Source organism: Metarhizium robertsii, assembly GCF_000187425.2.
Source record: "Metarhizium robertsii ARSEF 23 chromosome Unknown MAA_Scf_5, whole genome shotgun sequence".
NCBI lineage: Eukaryota > Fungi > Ascomycota > Sordariomycetes > Hypocreales > Clavicipitaceae > Metarhizium > Metarhizium robertsii.
Genome location: NW_011942193.1, coordinates 3,583,691 through 3,598,735, shown reverse-complemented (window position 1 = coordinate 3,598,735; position 15,045 = coordinate 3,583,691). Strand labels below are relative to the sequence as shown.

Below are 15,045 nucleotides of genomic sequence, written 5' to 3'. Positions count from 1 at the left end.
GTTTCTTGGGTGGTGGCTGTTTTTGGTGTTTGCGTCACGTCTGATGAGGAGCCGGCGTTCCCTGAGGGCGGTGCATGTGCGGAGACTTTGATTTATCATTGCCAGATATGCATGTACACGTCTCTCTGGGCAGCGCATCAATGGACACACTGTCGCACTTGGCCCGGTAGGAGGAGCAGGGAGCATTGACTGGCCGACCCTTGCGACATGGATCTGATGTCGTGATATTAGGAAAGCGGGTTTTTAGATGTACAGAGTACGGATGTACAATTGATCTGGTGTCAAGTCGGTTGAGCCAGAGCGCGACCGGTCAGATTGACAGCACCGACGGTGTTTCGGCGGCGCTCTTTCAACATATGGTCAATGCGTAACATGTTGCGTATTTTCAAAACGCCAGTTTGAGCCAGCTGGAGTAGCCAGTTCTTTTTTTAATCTTTTTCCTCAAAAGCAAAGGAACAAACGAAGAAACTGCAACCCTGTATATCATTGTACGTCCTGCAATTGAGCAATACCACGCCGTCTGTCTGAATATTAATCCTTCCGCGCGCTGCGTTACATGGTCAACGAATTCGCCCCACGGCCGTTGCCAGTAGCCTGCTGGTTAGCTAGGACCAGAGCACCGGAGCCTCCGTTACTGCCTAACGGTCCAATAGCAGCCAAGCAAGCTTCATTCTGCCGCCTGCGTTGGTCGACGTCATGCAATCCAGCAATTCTCAAGCACCCACCCAGAGCTATTCGCAGCTCAGCCGAAGGCGGCAATTCTCCTCTCATGTCAAGAAATTCGTCTCTTACCCAAACAAACCTCGTCCATATAGCAATCAGCCCATGGCCGACAGATATATTCTACGTGTAACGGCAGGCCCAAGCTACGATGCCGCCACCCACGTTGAGGTGCCGGTGAATCAGCCCGAGCCAATCCGAATCCAGGGCCACAGTGCACATGTTGAGCTGAATATCAGAATTCGGGGCTATGGCGGTTTGCCCTTGGGGTCGCCCGCCACATCTCCCTACTTTGAGACGGAGCCGCACGCAAAGAACAACGACCAGTACAGCATCTCCTTTAGATTTAAGCCTCTGAAGCCCGCCGCGGGAAGTGATGAGAGTGTCGTGAGCGACGATAGCGACGCCAGCTCGGGGCCGAAACCAGAGGGCATCAACGGCCACGACCTCCAGTTCGGCAATGACTTTGATCGCCCAATTCGAGACAAGTTGCCCCCCGGCTTCAACACCGCCATGGGAATTGTTCGGTGGTGGATCGACCCCGGCTTGGATGGAGACGCCTACGCCGATAGACCCTACTTGTATGGCCCTGCCTTGAGCTCTTTTAATTCCATTCATCTCGGCCCTGGGGACTATGCAGAGGAGAAGGGTGGCCTGTGGTTCGAAGAAGGCGGCGACGAGGAAGGAATGGAGGTCCGCCAGGCCATCGGCGCGCCCGTGGACAGCAAGGCTCGTATGAAGTGGGCGTTGAAGGATGACAGCAAAAGCAAATGGGTCTTCGAGTATGGAAAATCATATGGGTTAGACTTTTTCAATCCCTACCTCGATTTCACCAACTTGGCTCTAAATCTGCCTGGCTTCCAGCTGCCAATCGTCAAGTACTGGGATGGTCAGGGTCTCAGGTAAGAAACGTGACTACCCATCACCCACCATGCGCTGCTTGGTTGTGTATTTTCACCCGTGAAACGCCGTGGGTTACTAGTAACTCGTTTGTCTGTCTGTTTGTTTGCTTGTTTGCTTGTTTGCTTGGTGCCGTATTATCCATCTTGTGTTGGTTTAACATGAATTCCTAGGCGGTCGCACGAACTTAGATACGTCCTGCGGAACAAGCAAACAGCAGAGGCATACCTAGTCGTCGTATTTACAATCTATCTTCGAGAAGACGTCAACGAGGACGGCACGCTTAAAGAGGGCGCCGCTGATAGAGTCGCCGAAAGGGCAAGCAATAATGAATCTAGACACGAAGGGCATGACGAGGCGCAGGTTTTACAGCAAGCCAAAGAGGAATCAGCGCCCGGTGGCGGGGTTGGCGAAACAACAAGTCCAGATGATGTCGATTGAGCACGACTTTTTCTTTTATCAAATAGAACGTGTATTATAATGCGGGGTATCCTCATGGTCATGGTTCTTTTTCCAGACTTTCGGGGCACAACGGTGTACATTTTGTTTTTGGGGGGGATGTATGTCATATCTTTGGGAGCCAATGAGTACATGTAGTTTTAGACTCTCTCTTCTTTAATAGTTTAGACGGGTTTTATCTATCGTTCTTGCAGTGGACTTACTTTTCTCTCGATCAAAACCCGCTGTAGTCCCTCTCTTCTGGCGAGGCTGGACGAATTTGATCTAGGGAGCCCAACTGGTCTTGCGCTGTGAGTTCCGTAATTCTCTGAGTTTCCTCTATAATTTCGGAGTGACAGACTATAGGGAGTCAAGCCGAATCGCGGCTTGAGGCTGGCGGCTGTCGCATGTGGGAGTAGTGAGCGAGGCCCAATTCTCAAGTTCTGGCGGCAGTTTGCTCTCATATCCGCCGCCGAAGTTAATCATCGGCTTCTGACATCTCAAGTGTAAGGACTTCCATTTTCCATCATGAGTATAGAAACGCCTTCAAGAGGAACCAATGTGATGAGATATATGCCTATGACCACAGGCGATTCCTCGCCCGGCGCCACTCTTGCCATCGGAATTTTTGCATTGTCGAGTTCCTGGCAGGTTGGCTCTGTAGGGAGATGGGGGTTTCTATTTCCCTGGTCAGTGTTTCGAAGGATACCGTCCACAGTGCACACAAGTGACAGAACCGCAGAGCGGGTGGTCGATACAGCCGGGAGAGACTGCCGTGGGATGTATTCCATTGTAAGATAATCCTCTCCCGATACGGAGCATGTTTCTTGTTGAGCTAACAACAACGTCACGGGCAGCGGCTACGAATGCAATGAGACGAGGGAAGACCAACGATATGCTCGTACAACGTTCGGTGGTAGCATTCTGTCGGTTCCGGCTTTCGAGATTCGATGGAGAAGGAAAGACCAAAGCAAGGCTCTACGAGAGTCTGTTCGGCTACCAAGGTATTCATTCTGCTCACAATTGGCCCTCAAGTACCATTACTGCTGGGACAGAGTCTGAATCAGGGACCCCGAGAGCTCTACAGTCCTCACTACGCAGACTGCAGAGCCAAAAACGCGCAGGCCATCGCCAACAGATGGGAGCCCAAACGGAAAGGTCGTGGCAGGAGTCACAACTGGGGTTGTTTGGCTATTTTGGTTTCGCTTGCCATCGTCGTCATGGTGAGTAAGAAGGGAAGTGGCCAGTCACAAGGAAACCAGCAAACTCGGCCAGAGATGAACCACATAGGAACGCTGCATCGCAGGGCCAGAATCAGTAGCAGGAAGCTGACTCCGTTTCGGCGGAATTATCTCACGACGCGACGGGCCCCCCCCGAGCTTGCTCCGACCCAGCCCATAGGGGTTTGCCGACTTACAAATCGTGAAGAGGCTTGCCCGGGTTGTCGTAGACCCAGCCACGCGGAATCGGCGCCAGCCGACCTGTCTAGGGAGACAAGATGCGAGTCAATAGCCGACGTAACATATTCAAGTGGTTCTCGTTAGCATGGAGCATACTCATAGGGGTTGATAATCGCCGGCACTGGGCATGACATGTGATTGGCAGCTCAAGCAGCAGGGATCAAGGTCGAGGACAATGGGTTCATTCTAATTCGGACGTCAGTGGACCCAAGCAATGTAGCAGGGAGATGGCTGGTCGTCGTATGAAATTTGCAAGGCGATTTCGACTTGGTCAAAGATTTGCCGCGAGTGATATCCGAGGATCGGGCAAGTCGCGACCCGTGCATTGACCGGTCATAGTCGGGAATATGAGACTGCCTAGATGTCGGGGTGGGGAGAACATGACCAGTTGACCGGGATTCTGGGCGATTGGACACGATTTCATGGAATGCTAGTTGCAGAGTAGTATTTTGGATAGAGAGTCAAGATATATTAGTCAAGGGTTGGCTGGTATCCGGCGCGCTCAAAAGTTCTGGCTACGTCGAGATTAGGGGTCAATGCGCGTCCACCTGGCCAGGCGGGTTGTGCCCGAGGCTTCAAATGTTGTTTCCGAAGGTTATTCCCGGCTGGAGACATTCCATGTCCACACCCCAACTTTGAATCGAATCAAAGTTTTGGCGCCTTCCACTTGACATTTCTCACCGTTGGGCTCCGGGCCCACGCACCTCAGCAGCAATTTCGCATTAGCCATTCGCCAGTGCGCTCAATAGCGGCATTTGACACCCTGGGCATGAGCTAAGATGCGGAGCATGAAGGATCACCTCTTATTCCCGCCAATGTCCGTCATCGCTCTTGGACAACGGGCCGCGGGCGTATGTTCCTACAATATAAACCGAACCCCCCAATCTTCATGTTCCGAACCGTGAGATGGACGCCCTCGCTCCGAGTCGAGAGTCGGCCGTCAACCGCTCTCTACATTGACGTTGGGGTGGCATAGTCTACGCCTACCAGACGCCTCGAGTTCAAATTGCAACCGGTCCTGTTGAACTGCCATTCATTGTCCCGTCTCTCGGTCCATCAACCCCTCAACCATCATCGCCAGTCTCCCGCCGTCGTCTGGTTCACGGCATACCGGCAGCCTTATATCTCTGCGCTATGGTCTCTGCCAGGGAGCTGGACAACACCACCGAAGCGGGAGGCTGTTGCTCTTTCGGCTTCGCCAGAGAACACAGCTCGACTGCCGGCTTGGGTGAACAAAGCCCAATCACATATTGTTACCTGTCCTTCGACACAGCCCTGCCCTCGGTGCCAAAGCCGCAACAAAGTGTCAGCGTCTACCCGCCTTGTCCTGACCTGAAGCCATACATGTCCCCGCTCAAATGGAGTCCAGCTCGAAAGAATGTTTCGTTGGCACTCTCGTGCGTCGCCACGTTTCTCACTGCCTACACCGCGGGTTGCTATTCACCCCCAGCCGGCATCATTGCCCAGGACCTTGACACAACCCGGATCGTCACATTGGTTGGCATTACCACGTTTTGTGCAGGGTTCGCCTTCGCACCAATGGCACTGGCGCCCATCTCGGAGATTTGGGGTCGCTTCCCCGTCTTCATTATTGCCGGCGTAGTATTCGTCGTGTTTCAGGCTATTTGCGCCGTCATGCCTCACATTGCCGGGCTCCTCGTCGCACGCTTCTTCGTTGGAGCCGGTGCATCTGTATTTAGCTCCGTCGTCGGCGGTGTCATTGCGGACCTGTGGGACAAAAAGGAGCGCAACACGCCCATGGCCCTCTTCAGCGGCTCTGTTCTGGCTGGAACCGGAGCCGGGCCACTGGTCGGCACGGCTTTTATGAAGCGGCTTGGGCAAACTACCACGGCCTGGAAGTGGACTTTTTGGCACCAGGTTGTCCTGGATGGCGTGCTTCTCATCTTGTTGATTCTCTTGTTCAAGGAAAGCCGCGCCTCAGTCCTACTAACCAGAAAAGCTGAAAGGCTAAACCAGTGGTATGAGAAGCTCGAGTCCAGGGGAATCTATGGCGTGTGTATGCCGGCCTCTTCGCCACCGCTGCCCATTGCCTCCTGCGCATCTTCCGACGAGGATCAAAAGGGGGGACATGGCAGTCAAGACAGGTACTTGCGTATTCGCTGGGTTGTCAAGGAAGACGAACAACGCCCTCCTGTGTTCCAGATGATGAGTTTGTCCGTGAGGCGGCCCTTCCACATGCTTTTTACCGAACCCGTCGTCTTTTCGTTTTCCCTCTGGGCGGCGTTTTCTTGGGCCGTTCTCTACATGTCTTTTTCTGTCGTGCCTTTTCTATATGAAAACAGTTTCGACCTCTCCAGCCGCGTCTATGGTGCCATCATGGCCGCCGCTGTGGTCGCAACAGCAGTGAGCATCTTGCAGCAACATCTGCTCAAGCACCCGCAATGGCGTGTCCACAAGGGAGATTTTGAGTATTCAGATTCGAGGTTCTGGGCTTTTATGAGAAACCGTTTCCCGACTGACTCCCCCGAGGCGAGGCTTTACTTTGCTTGCGTTACCGCGCTGTTCCTACCCGCCGGCTTGTTCGGAGCCTTCCTGTGCCCCGAATCTATGAGTGGATATGCAGAAGCCATAGGTCTCGGCTTTGCCGTCTGGGGCATATACTCCATCTATCTAGCGACGTTTAACTATCTTGCCGATTCGTACCAGAGTTATGCATCCTCGGCCTTGGCAGCTCAGAATTTCTGTCGCAACGTTTTGGGTGGCATATTTCCCCTCATTGTAAAGGCAATGTTTACCAATCTGGGCCTCAAGGGTGCAGGGGGCATGCTGGGCGGTATTGCCATGGTGTTGTCTGTCATCCCTTGGGTTCTGCTGCTTTTTGGTCAAAGGATTCGGTCACGGAGTAAACTTGCAAATGTAAGTGCTAAATGGTCCATACTCTTTTCCCTGGTGCTTCTTACTAACCACAAGTGAAGTCTCTCCAACACCAATAGAATAGGATGTGGTATGAGGAAGGTTTCTTCTCTGGTGGTGTATCATTTTGGCCCCGTGTAGCGGCGTTAAGGAAACCGCAAGGCTGTGTAGAAAATAAACAATAAACATTATAGATGTAGGGAACACCCCTCCCTGAGTACCAAGCCGTCCCATTTTCGGTATTTTCATTCATTTTGGGCTTTATTGGATTACCATCCTTAGCGAACGAAAAAGTTATAGTGACAATGCCTACCCTATAACCTGTGCAGTATTTCACCCTTTTCTATTTCCCTCTCGTCATGTCTATTGAGTTTGAGGAGGGTAACAATTATGTCGCAACAGGAGGCCAGATGGGCTTTCATATAAGGTTCGAGAGTGATGTATATGGTTTACTCTCTTTAATGCTATTACTTTAGGAATGGACCATCTGCATATCCATTAGCCACGCATCAGTACCCCAGTGCAAATAACTAATACATCGCGATTCTTTGATGCCGCTTATTCATTTTCAAATATGAAGCAAAGGCTGCTAGATGCTACAGCAATCCCACCCCCTGAATTTGATATAATAATAGAGTTTTAAATGCTTGTAAACTATACTAAGGCTTACGATATTTCCGATAAAAAGTCCCATGAATTCGGCCACACCCTTGGTAGTGAAAACCTGCCCGTTCAAAGCGCGTTATTTATTAACAGACTTCATGTCCTCCTAGACAAGGAGACTAAGTAGCTAGAGTATTTTCATTTGAGCAACTCTCTTCCAATTTACAGCTTAGGTAAGATTGAATAGAAAGGATAGAGCAAGGAACTGGGATCTGCGCCTGGACTAGTGTTTATGAATCAATGCATCAATATACCCCACTACTCGTGGTAAAAGAAGAAAAATGGAGGCGCAAAGAAGCTCTTTCATGATGACTTAGCTTGCTGGCATCCCAACTACTGGGGAAGGAGGACAGTAGCTCCTTCCGGTCTATTTTTGTTGAGTAAATTTGTATGTTTTCCCCAAGCACCGCACACTTTCCTATCCAACGCACCACGGTCTTGTGCCTCTGTGCATTAATCTGAGTCAATTGGCATATTCTTGAATCTGCTACTTCACAGTATTCAGCATGCCTTCATATAAGGACCTCGTGACTGCACTGCCCTATGGCCAAATGGTCTGCTGAGCTCATGGCCTCGTGGTTTGTGGTCGCTGCTGTGTGGACTTTAGCTTCACTCAGGACGATGAGGAAGATGCGGATTCCGGGTATCAAGGGCGGTCGTCTCATGCAAACATTGGAGTGAGCGGCCAAGCTTTAACCACGTTATACGGCCCCAGAATATCCGCTGCTCTTCCTACACTACTTAACGACGTGGACTTGACACAGGGAGAAAGATCTGACAGTCTCAGCATTAGACGAGGCACGGGTCGCATTTTCCCAACCGCTTTCGTTCCACCACCAACGGCATCCACGCCCCCAGGAATTGTTTCCCCCAACTGTTAGCCGCCGTCGAGCTAGGCCACACGTACTTCGATTCCTTCACCGACATGATCCGGGTCAAATGTTGATTTATACTGATGGTGCCTGTCTCAACAATGGACAGGCCAACCCAAAGGCAGGATGGGCTTTAGTCTTCAGACCAACTGACGATCAGATACGAGGGGATGTGTCAGCCCGACTGGAGAACCAAGAGCCATTTAGTGACTTGTCGAGTCAAACAAACAATAGAGCTGAATTACGTGTCGTGCTCGCGGCGCTTCGTTTCCGAGACTGGAAGGGTGAAGGATGCGAGACGATAGTTATCGCAACAGACTCCGAGCACGTGGCTAAAGGCGCCACGCAGTGGGCTCGTACTTGGTTGCACAACGGATGGAGAACGTCATCTGGAGCGGTGATGAATAAAGATCTGTGGGAGATGGCCCTCGGCGAAGTTGAGCGATGGGACTTCTGCGGCGTGAAAGTACAATTTTGGAGAATTCCAAGAGCATTCAATGAGACGGCGGACTCCGCGGCGAAGCAAGCCGCAAAAGGGACGGAGACGTATGATGCGTACCGGGAGTTCAGAGAAAACCCAGTATCCATAGGGTAAGTAGGGTATGCAAGGTTGACGTGATGAGTCGTCAATCAAAGTTCGTCTGCAAAAGTCGGATCAAGAGTCCCGTGCGCACGCGCTATTATATGTAGCATCCCATCGGCCAGGCCATAGTTTAGCCAGATAGTTTTATTATGGCTTCCAAGTGCTGGAAGTATCTAGCCGCTAGCTGCTCAGATATTGATACATATCAAGTTTCCCGCATATATCAGCTTGTAAGCAGATGTATCCATTCGTTCCCGCTTGCGCGTTGCTAAATTTCAGGCAGATCTACTCTTGGGATGAGACTTTTGTAGCCAATTGCTGACAGAAGGGACCTTGAGTCTTCCCAGGCCGGAAAACTCTAGTAATAGTTTGTGGCCAATTCTGGTCAGACTACTGGTAATTAGACAAAGAGGACAATCCGTCCAAATTGACAAAACACAAGACATCCACATTGTTGTTCCCGCTTGAAACTTTGTCTGGTTCTTGAAAGGCACGGTGTAAACCGTTTTCTTATTTTTATTTGGCCTTCTGTCCTTGAGCCTGCTCGTAGATCCAGTCGTTTAGGCCGTTCTTGTTTCTACACGTGAATGACTTAACAACTGAGTCATTGTTGGCTTTGCGGAAATGGGAATCCTGGTACGTACCTTGCAATCTCAATAGCATAAAACTGCATTCGGGGTACTATGTATGAGACAGCACTATCAGCCCAACGCCCTGCTTTATCTTCATCAATTAAGCATGATTGGTGCATTCTCACCAAAGATGGTAGTGTTTTCCTCATATTCTGCCTTGGCGTTATTGCGCACCATGGTTCCAAAGTTGTAGTCGTCAACCTTTTTCTCGTATGCCATCATGAAGTTCCTCCAGCGTTCCTTGCCGTCTTTGCTCTTCATCTCATCCTCGTCGACGGTTGCGGCGGGGTCAAATTCAGGGAATGCTTCTTTGAGGTGGCTGTATATTTCATCGTCCATCTTTGTTAAACGCAGAGTCGAGCCCTTGACCTTCTCTAGGATAGACCAATAGGTTTGCATGTGCTGGACAACTGCAAGAGTGAGGGTTAGCGGCCGCTGCAGCTGTAAGACAAGGAGAATTACGTGTACGTACCTTTGACGGCAAATTGCTTCTCCATCTAGTAGTACATATAGTTATATGGTCAGCGAGCCTGATCCTCGAATTGACATGGTTGGCAACAGCTGGGGTGTGTTGCGTTAACGCACATCCTCCATATTTCCGGCATCCTCCGCATTGAAGTTGGCCGGCACGCGGCCCCCGGACACTGACATGCTCTCCATGGGATCCATTTTGACGACCAGAATTAGTTCTTATTCTTTGCTGTTGTTGTTAATGTTGCATAAACCAGTCAGTCGTCGTGGGGGTCGTGGCAGCAGGTCAAAGTCGTCTTGTCTTGGAAAAAGTCCAACGTGGGGTCAGTGGTGGAGCTTTTCTTGGAGGGGCATTGTGTTGCTTCTCGATGAGCCTAGAAAGCTCTCAATTGCTCGGCCTATGACATCAGTTGACCGTTTGTCACTGTGCCAGCTACCACTTAGCACCGTGAAAAAACACTGTGACACCGTGGTGATTGGTTACGTACATGCAGTAAACATAACGACGACTGCCAAAATCTTCTTCCTACCTCAAATCCCTGTGTAGCCGGCATAGCTTCTTCGATCCAGTCATGCGAACGCCCAGCTCAAAGACCTGTAGCCAGCGGCCTTTGCATTGTCTTCTAGCACTTGGGTTTTTGACAGACCGCACGCACGCGCTCCATATTGGGGCAGATCTAAAATGGCACTGGCACACACCAGAAGGGTCAACCCAGCAGGACTTTTTCAGCAACGATGCATCAATCGGGGAGTTTTTATCTCATAGCCGTTTAAATATAAGCATATAGTTTGCTAACAAAGCTCTTTGTCATGCATCGCGCTGTCACTGCTCCCGTTGTTTGTTGTTTTGGCCCGTCGCAAGGGCCGCGATGTCCTGAACAATAGTATGCAACTCGTGTGGGACAATGGGTTCGTGACAATCAACTTCCATATTTCCGTCTAGTAACAAGTCAATGCATTTCTAGACAGGGTCGTGCCATTGTACGTACCGTGTAGAGAGACTAGTTATTCCAGTCATGATCTTTGTTTCCGCAGCTTCCGCCTTGACGCCAGTTCTCAGCTTGCCCCGTGGTTTACTCTCTCATGCTCTTGTCATATTTTGTTAAATGACCGATTTCAGCCTCTACTACACGATGCTTGCATTATGGAGCCGTCAAATCCAATGTCTGGGACCAAGAGCGAGCCTTCATTGGATTCGCTTCAAGTCTGCCCAAGCTCCAGTGTCAGCAGCATGACTGGGTATTCCTGGAAACTGCTCCTTTTCTTCACCAGGAAACAGCATATTGGTATTTTCTCTGCGGCCCTCGGAGCAGCAGCTTTGGTTTCAGCTTTGAGGACACTCCTTTCGATAGTCCTGGGTCGAGTCTTTGACATCATTTCGCAGCTTGGCCAAGGAGCACGCACAGGACAGATCGCTCTTGCTGATGTCTCTACTTGGTGCCTTGTGCTTGTCGGCCTGGGTATCGGAAGTTGGATGGTAAACAGCTCATTCCTCGGCCTTTGGATTATCTTTGGTGAATTGCAAGCGCGCGAAGCTCGCAGGCTTGTCTTCACCAGTCTCTTGTCCAAGCGGCCAGAGTGGTTTGCGGCACTGAATGACGGTGTTGAGGGACTTCACATTCGATTACACACGTAAGATGACTCTTATTCGTATTAACACAGTCACCTTTCCGTATCGATTAACACGTCTATTGCTAGGCAAATCCGTGATCTTCAGTTGGCAACATCTCAGGTGCTCGGATTCATCATCAGTGACATTATTACATCGTGTTCTTCACTTGCTATAGCTCTATACTACTCTTGGAAACTAGCATTGGTTCTCTTGACGACTTTACCTGTATCCTTCATCATTCTTTGCATCGTCACGCGTAATGTGGATGCCGAAATATGGCTACAGAAGCAACACTTACAGAAGGCGTCCACTTCCGCCGCCGCCGCCGTCAACGGAATCGATCTTGTCACGGTATATTCTGGCCATGATCGGGAAGTATCCAAATATGCCTTGGCGCTTAAAAATGCTGCTCGACACTTCTTGATTCAAGTTCGCTGCAACTCGATTCAAGCGGGCTACATTGCCTTCTGGTCGATCTCTGTTTTTGTTCTTGGCTTTTGGTATGGCCTCGTCTTGGTTGAACAGGGCATGCCGCCCGGAAACGTTGTCACAACCTTTTACGCAATTCTTACGGCATTCCAAGGTATTGAAGCCCTGGTTGGTCACTGGCTTGTCTTGCTCAAAGGCAAAGGCGCAGCTTGCTTCCTATCAGGCCTTGCCAAATCGGAGGGAAGCCTTGAAGCGCCTTCTGCCAAAAATCATCAGGAAATCATTGGCGACGTTCGGCTAGAAAGGGTAAGCCTGCGCGTGTGCGTCTTTCGAATGGTGTGAGATGGACCTCGGGCTAATGCTTCGTATAGGTAAACTTTGCCTATGAATCAAATCCTGACAACAATTGTTTGACAGAAGCATCATTGCACTTCCCGGCAAAGAATATGACTTTTTTGATTGGTGACACTGGATCAGGCAAAAGCACAATTTGTGCCTTGATCGCCAATCTTCTGAAACCTGTTAGTGGGAAAGTATTGTTTGATGGCTATCCTGTCGACCAGCTATGCCAGAGTTGTCTCCGGGGCCAAATCGCTTTAGTACAGCAGAACAGTCCTGTCATTCATGACACATTCTTCAACAATGTGGCACTTGGACACACATATCCATCAGAGGTCACTGCATCTGATGTCTCCCAAGCAGGTGGATTTGCGGGGTTACGATCCCTTATACTGAACTTGCCTTTCGGATTATCTACAGTGATTTCATCTGATGGCCATATACTCAGTGGTGGCCAGAGGCAGAAACTTGCTCTGGCAAGGGCATGGTTACGAGATCCGGTAGTCTTGGTTATGGACGAGCCCACGAGTGCCTTGGATCCTATCAGTAAATCCGAATTCATGACGGCCGTCAGGGGGTGGCGACAAGAGAAAACCACCGTCGTTGTTACCCATGATTTGTCAAACATTGAGGATCAAGACTTCGTTTACATTCTGAAAAATGGCTCTGTATTTCGCCAGGGACAAATGCGAGAGCTACGGGATGTAGCAACAGCCTTCTGTAACTCGGAAATTAAGGGGCCATCAAATCACCGTCGCTCGCGAGATAGCTTGACTTCGAATTCAACTACGACAAAACAAACAAGCCAATCATCCCATGCATACTACAGCCAGTTTCCCACTGTCTCGCCGCAAAACATTCCCTCCCTAACATTATCCGCAAAAACAGACAGCTGCCATGATAGAAGAACTTCCCGAGCTGATTGCCGCAAAAGTGTAACACGACCGCCATCCACGTGTTGGCAACTGCCCTCCGATTGCGAAGGGACAAAGCAGCAGTTTTCGAACTACCTAGATCGCCATTTCGAAACACCAGGCGCAAACAGTGAACTCTTACACAAAGACTGGGTCTTTGGGTTAAAAGATACGCAGACGTCAGTAACAGAGAAGAGTGTCAGAAGACAGTATATCGAGGATGATGAAGAATCTACCTACACGAAAAAAGAAAGCCAGGATGATAGCATTTCAGCTATAGATGGATTATCAGAGAATGATTACGGTCCATTTAATCGCCGAGTTGCGTCCTTGCTGGGCATTGTCAGCACGGTATGGCCCTCCATCGCAAACCGAGACCGTGTGGCTCTCATTTTTGCCATCGTTCTCTGTCTAGTTACTTCTGCCGCAACACCTGCCTTCTCTTACTGTCTTTCTCGGCTTCTTAGTGCGATGTGGGCCAAGACAGGCAAAGAAGAAGGGGCGAGGTGGGCTTTATATCTTGTGGCGGTTGCCGTCATTGACGGACTTTCTACAGGAGGGGCGCATTACCTGTTCGATAGACTTTCCCAAACATGGGTTGATAACCTCAGAAAACAAGCATTCAGGAATGTCCTGGGGCAGTCAAGGTCATGGTTCCAAAGAACTCAGACAACATCCGCACAGCTCAGTCAATGTCTGGACCGGAACGCTCAAGAGATGCGCAGTATCGTGGGCAAGGTCATTCCTGCTGCAATCATTGTTCTCGCACTTATATCCATATCGATCATCTGGGCTATCACAATATGTTGGAAATTGACACTAGTCACACTATCCCCTTTACCATTGATCATTTTTGCCGTGAAGGCATATTCCGTCGTCAGTTCCACATGGGAGCAGAGATGCAATGACGCGGCCACAAATTCTTCCGCCATGCTTAAAGAAGCACTTATCAACTTCGAATTCGTTCGAGTATTTGCACTGGAGTCTTATTTTAGTGGCAAGCAATCTTCAGCATCAGACGAAGCTCTCCGCGTTGGTATTAAGAAATCGCTTTACACAGGTCCTTTATTTGGTCTTTACCAATCTGTCATAATGCCCCTCACTGCTTTGGTCTTTTATTATGGCACCTTGATTGTAGCAACAGACCCGAGAACCAACGTGGATGAAATTCTTCAAGTCATCAACCTCTTGTTATTTTGCATTGGCACTACATTTGAGCTTCTAAATAACCTTCCCGAACTTGCAGCGTCTAAACAAGCAGCAGCAGATTTCTTGGAGTATGTTCAGTTACCCAAAGCTACTCAGCCGTCGCGATACTTGCCAAATCAGCCTTCCTCCCCGCTCCCAATTCAGATGCGTAATGTAGACTTCACGCCTGACCGGTCTTCTCCTAAAATTTTGAATGGCCTATCCCTTGACATCAATCCGGGCCAGTCTCTGGCAATAGTCGGCGCGTCTGGAAGTGGAAAGTCTACAGCATTATCGCTTCTGCTCGGGGTCAACACACCGAATCAGTTGTCACAGAACGAAGCAGAGGTCGACAGATTCGGGCTGAGTTTTGGTAATGTGCCCCTACCCAACATCGACATGGAATGCCTCCGTTCAACAATGGCGTACGTCCCGCAAAAGCCCTTTCTTTTTCCGGCCACCATTGCCGAAAATATTGCCTACGGGATTCAGTCGGCATCCTCGCAGTCTCTACAAGAGTCAGTTATCCAAGCCGCCAAAGCAGCAGGGATACATGAGTTCATCATTTCTCTTCCAAATGCGTATGAAACTGTCGTCGGCGATGGAGGCCAAACACTGTCAGGGGGCCAATCTCAACTGGTGAACATAGCGCGTGCCCTGGCAAGAAAGCCAAAACTTCTTGTTCTGGATGAACCTACAAGCTCGCTAGATTCGGACAGCGCAGCCACAGTCCGTTCAGCGACATTGACCCTTATTCGATCGTCGCAAAGGAAGACCCGTGGCATGGCTGTCGTTGTGGCTACTCATTGTGTAAAAATGATGCAGGTTGTAGACGAGGTCGTGCTTCTCGACGCTGGTACCAAGGTTGACCAGGGGACATACACTTCATTGGTGGCAAATCGCGGCCCCTTGAGGCGACTTGTTCGTTACGGCGCAGAATGATATGTACC

The 15,045-nt window shown here is 50.0% G+C and overlaps 4 protein-coding genes across 4 annotated transcripts; 3 read left to right on the top strand and 1 right to left on the bottom strand.

Annotated features, from left to right (window-relative positions):
* Positions 1-696: 696 nt before the first annotated feature.
* On the top strand, positions 697-2,061 carry MAA_06858 (DUF1769-domain-containing protein; the record flags this gene model as incomplete). The annotated part of the gene is made up of 2 exons (XM_007824856.1): positions 697-1,622; positions 1,794-2,061. The coding sequence occupies 2 exons, from the start codon at positions 697-699 to the stop codon at positions 2,059-2,061; spliced, it is 1,194 nt and encodes a 397-aa protein (XP_007823047.1).
* A 2,591-nt stretch (positions 2,062-4,652) lies between these two features.
* On the top strand, positions 4,653-6,472 carry MAA_06857 (Major facilitator superfamily domain, general substrate transporter; the record flags this gene model as incomplete). The annotated part of the gene is made up of 2 exons (XM_007824855.2): positions 4,653-6,395; positions 6,455-6,472. 2 exons carry the CDS (start codon positions 4,653-4,655, stop codon positions 6,470-6,472), a joined length of 1,761 nt encoding a protein of 586 aa, XP_007823046.2.
* Positions 6,473-9,238: 2,766 nt separating this feature from the next.
* MAA_06856 (uncharacterized protein) lies at positions 9,239-9,811 on the bottom strand (the record flags this gene model as incomplete). Its single annotated transcript, XM_007824854.1, has 3 exons — positions 9,239-9,552; positions 9,615-9,639; positions 9,728-9,811. The coding sequence occupies 3 exons, from the start codon at positions 9,809-9,811 to the stop codon at positions 9,239-9,241; spliced, it is 423 nt and encodes a 140-aa protein (XP_007823045.1).
* A 946-nt stretch (positions 9,812-10,757) lies between these two features.
* Positions 10,758-15,037, top strand: MAA_06855 (ABC-transporter; the record flags this gene model as incomplete). Its single annotated transcript, XM_007824853.2, has 3 exons — positions 10,758-11,245; positions 11,276-11,960; positions 12,026-15,037. 3 exons carry the CDS (start codon positions 10,758-10,760, stop codon positions 15,035-15,037), a joined length of 4,185 nt encoding a protein of 1,394 aa, XP_007823044.2.
* Between the last annotated feature and the right edge of the window lie 8 nt (positions 15,038-15,045).